A 4,623-nucleotide genomic window follows, 5' to 3' on the forward strand; every position below is an offset into this window, starting at 1 on the left:
CAGCCTCCACTGGGAAAGGGGTTTTAAAGCATTTGGTTAAAACAAACAAACCAAAAAAACTTGTTTTAAGTTGGGATATTAATAAAATATCTTCAATTAGAGGACAAACAAAAAAATTATATAGTCAACCTAAGTGCTACAGCAGAAACAAAATTTCTTAAAATAAGATCTAGGTTGAAATATTTCAATCAGCTTGATCTTACATGGGCACAATTGAGAGCCACTGACTTTGCATCATGTTTCTGTACTACAATCTGAATTCCCTGCAGAAGTAAGACAATGTACATACAGTGACCCACTAGCAAATACTGTTTGAAAATTAATATTGTCTGCTGCTTAGTTAATGAGTAGTGGCAAAATCAGATGACAAAATACAGTATGCACAGTGCTAGGTCTTTACCAAAATGTGCCATAGTTAAGCACACAGGTGCAGGTGCCTGAGTGCCTGGGTTTAAACCCTGGCTTTACCTCCTTCCCTATGTGTCCTGGAGCAACTTATGTAACCTATTAGTGCCTCAGTTTCTCCCTTGTAAATTCCACCTTGAGAATTTTAAAAGTTCAGGTGTATGCTGAGTTGTATAGAGGACTGGGCACTTATTTTTGCCAGGGGTCAGTAAATGGTAATGACGATAGTATCCCCAATCATTCCTGGGTTGTCAAAACCATGGTATTTTTATATCAGAGGGAGGTTTCCTTCTTTCTCATTTAACACAATTTTCAAATGTAGTTATTTGAGACCATTTCTTGGGCATAAAATAAATTTAAGAAAACATTAGTTTTGGTGGCTCAGAAGTTTTAATATCTAGTCTAGAACAAGAGCCCCAAATATTAAAAATATTATTAAGAAATAATTCTTTCAGGGAAAAAATATGAGAATTATAAATTCTATGTATTTTAGACATATATACCCAATTAAAAAATGAGAAGCAATTAAATAAAATACAGGGACCAAGTAGCTACCCAGATCTGATTCAGCTGGTATAAAGTGGGGTTCAGAGTTAGTACTTCTCTAAGTTTAGCGTAAATATCATAACCAGAAACTTCTTAGGAACAGAGCCTTACCTAATAGAACATTTCTAATTCCATTTGAAAACCAAATTTCACAGGATTCTGGGCATGAGGACCATACGTGGTTGCAGGATTTTAGGGTTTCTAGTTGTCCTTTAACCTCTCACATAAGGGGACACACCTACCACCCTACCTTTTCTGTTTTTGTCTGTCCCTTTCCTTTTTTGAAGAAGAACCCAAATGCTGTCCTTTCTCCAACTCTTCACCCGCTGCTTTTAATACTCTTCCCTGCACAGAGGTGGGCAGCCTGGCGATGAGGGGGGCCACCAACCACACGCCCCTGCGTTCAGAGGAACTAAAATCAGAAACAGATGTTACACCCACGAAAGCCTCCTTTCTCCTTTATATCTGCTCCCAGAGTTATAACGGAACTCCGGAACTGAACTTTGATGCACAAGATCTGAGCTTATGGAAAGGAATAACGGGCGTGGTTCTGGGAGGACACCATAGCTGGACTAGTTTTTAGTGTTTTTCTATAATTCAGGCTCTCTGATTAGTAATAATCTTTTTGTCCTATAAACAATACACTTTTCTGTTACGGTTACAATATGAACTATGTTATGTTAAAACACACATTAAGAACCAATTTTTTAAGTTTTAAAATTATCTATATTTTATACCAAAATGATAAAATTCTTATCTGTCTTTAAAAAGTTACTTTAAGACTTCATATACCTACAGGTTCTAATGCTGTTATCATGATATATCTATGCAAAATTGCCAATTCCTAAAAATGGCAGAAAAGTGTTTTCCATGTAATGAACACAGTGGAACACAGTAGATTAGGGGACACTAAAGACATGAATCAATCTGAACTCTTGTGTGGTTCCAATGTGTCTGCGTCTACTTAACCAAATACTCAGAATAAGACGTCACCCACCCCGAGCTTCACCCTTTAACTTACAAGTCATTATTTACTTCACACCCCTGCAGCTTAATGACAAAATAACTACATGACACAGACAAAATCAATTGATAATGAGAAAAATTAATGACAGCCCATTAAAATTACAGAAAGAAAATACCTTAGGAATGTCTTTATTCCATTCTGTCTCGTGCTACTGGTGTCAGCATTTGTAATGCCGCTGGGGTTGAAGAGGCTCATGCCAGAATTCGAGGAATTATTATTCAGGTCTGCAGACTGCTGGAATACCTCTATTGTGGCTTTTGCAATATTGTCCAGTAAGTTGTTCATTTCAGCCACAGAACCAGAGCCCTAGAGTTAGACACAACAGAAACTAGCACGCTTATGTATTTTTTTTATCTTCAAACCTGTGTTTTTGCTTTGCATAAAATTTCATACACACTTCCCAGATATACTCACAGGGTCCTTCAAGCACTGTTTGATCATTAGCTGGAGTTCTAACCAGGACTGTCTCAGTGTCCACTGTTCAAGATTCTGAGAAAAGGGGAAAGAATTAAAACACGAGGAATATCGAACCTATGTTAAAATATAATTCCTTGCAGTATTCCCACTCCCCAGAAACAGGAGAACGATCATACGTAATAAAGGAATTTATGTGGATCATATATTCAATATAGACAAAAAGAAATAAATAGCAACATTATAATAATGTGCTGACCCAGCCAGGCACTGGAAATGAGATGAGCATTTCTCCACTCACAATCTAGTTGTATAGTCAATCCAATCCCCAAATGATTCCAATGATACTTGAATAATACACTGAATACATAATACATAATACATTGAATACATCTGGCCAATAAAATTAATTTCTCACGTAAATATACTACTAACTTAAAATATTGAAATTTATCTGATAATTACATGCAATTGGCAGCATATATATCTATCCAGCAATAAAGTATGGCAATTCCACAGAAAAAGAAATTGGGAAAATAAAAATCGGAATTGAACTCTGAAATTGCTTAGCAATGACAAAGAAAGAGAGAGAGTAACTCCTCTTATAATCACAAAGAACGTGCCAAATGATAGAGGCCGATGTTGAGAATATGCCACGTACCTGAAGAATGCGCTTAATGTGCTGTCTCTGCAGATTGTCCCCCTCTGTACATTCTTTGATGCCATGAGGATAACAGATGAGCTGTAGCAGTTTCTGTGCTTGCATGTTCGATAGCACAGGGTCTAATATTAGTTCCTTGTCCGTACAAAGTCTTTCAGGTTCTTTTAAGCAATGCTCTCCTACCCATTCCTAGAAAGAAGACAGCCATTAGATGGCCAGGAGTATGTTGGCATATGCAGAATATTCCATAGAAAGAGCAGCGCGAGGAAAGGAATCTAAACTCAATGCAAAGAACAAAGGAACCCAATTCTATTTTTTTAAAAAAAGAGCATATTCACACTACAGAGGACAGTTCAAATAACTTCTGAACACATATGATAAACACTTATAAAAAAAGGAACTGCAAACAACTCCTTTCAGTAGTTTATTTTTCCTAGAGGTACATGTGTAACAATTCTAAAGCTATTCCAAGTGTATTATAGAATTAAACAAACAGGTAAATGGGTTGATGTCACTGGGAATCAGGGTCCTTACTATGAAAGAAGGTGACATTAATGTGGAACAGAGGAAAAAGTAAAGAACCACTTTGTGGGGTTGGATTGGAATTGAAGGCATCGTTATGAGCTCATAATTCTATACACACACAAAAAAAAAAAACCCTAAAATGTACATACATATTTTTTTCTAGCTCTGTAAGCTAAAAGATCCTGGTAATAATAATACCACATAGCTATAAGCACACATAATAGCCTAGAAAGTGGTTTCTAATTACCATTCTCTACTAAATACAACCAGGGTTCCTTATAGGAATGGGTGATTCTAGGCCTGCAGCAGAGAAAATACAAGATGAGCCAAAAAAATAAGAAAATAATAAAAAAGGATGGGACCATGTCAAATGATGCAAGATACAGGAGGAGGAAAAGACTTGGCTAGACACATCTGAGACAATTGGAACATGAAGATAATTAATGATATCATCTTAAAACCCATACAGGATAATACATACATAAATACAGGAGAAGCGTAGGCTTTTGCTCAAAATAATAAAAACTGGTATCGTGGAGGGAGAGGTGGAGTTTTGGAAAAAAATACCACCATTTTGCAGTCATCACAACAAAGACTAGTTTGAAAAAGAACCAAGTGCATGCTTATAAGCATACAGAAATTTGATGAAGAGCAGGAAATCTGCAGGCTCAGAATACCTTGCCAAAAATTGCTTATTAATTGTGAGAGGAAAAATCGTAACTCTCCAGTAGGAAAACCTTGAAACTATACAATGGAGACAGTTTGCTCAAAATTAACATTACCAATGAGAGACAAAAGGACCCCAGGTAACTTCAGATGAATCAGGCAACCGGATTTTGCAGTATCTTGGCTAGGGGGGATGCACAACAGTAAGCTTGTCTACAGACACCTCAGACAAATCCAATGCCATTAAAACAACAAAACAGGGCTCGGCGCCTATAGCTCAACCAGCTAAGGCGCCAGCCACGTACACCTAAGGTGGCGGGTTCAAATCCCCAGCCCGGACCTGCCAAACAACAATGACGGCTGCAACCAAAAAATAGCC

At 37.2% G+C, this 4,623-nt stretch overlaps 1 protein-coding gene across 1 annotated transcript in view; it reads right to left on the reverse strand.

Moving 5' to 3' along the window:
- Positions 1-4,623, reverse strand: part of MED12L (mediator complex subunit 12 like) — a 322,246-nt gene that overhangs the window by 46,781 nt on the left and 270,842 nt on the right. Inside the window, exons 25-28 of the mRNA XM_012812967.1 lie at positions 3,054-3,242; positions 2,393-2,467; positions 2,094-2,284; positions 1,202-1,363 (exon numbers count right to left, since the gene is read on the reverse strand). Coding sequence (XP_012668421.1) covers positions 1,202-1,363; positions 2,094-2,284; positions 2,393-2,467; positions 3,054-3,242 — 617 coding nt within the window. The remainder of the gene's footprint in view (positions 1-1,201; positions 1,364-2,093; positions 2,285-2,392; positions 2,468-3,053; positions 3,243-4,623) is intronic.

This window comes from Otolemur garnettii, unplaced genomic scaffold, assembly GCF_000181295.1.
Source record: "Otolemur garnettii isolate 467f Iridium unplaced genomic scaffold, OtoGar3 scaffold00236, whole genome shotgun sequence".
NCBI lineage: Eukaryota > Metazoa > Chordata > Mammalia > Primates > Galagidae > Otolemur > Otolemur garnettii.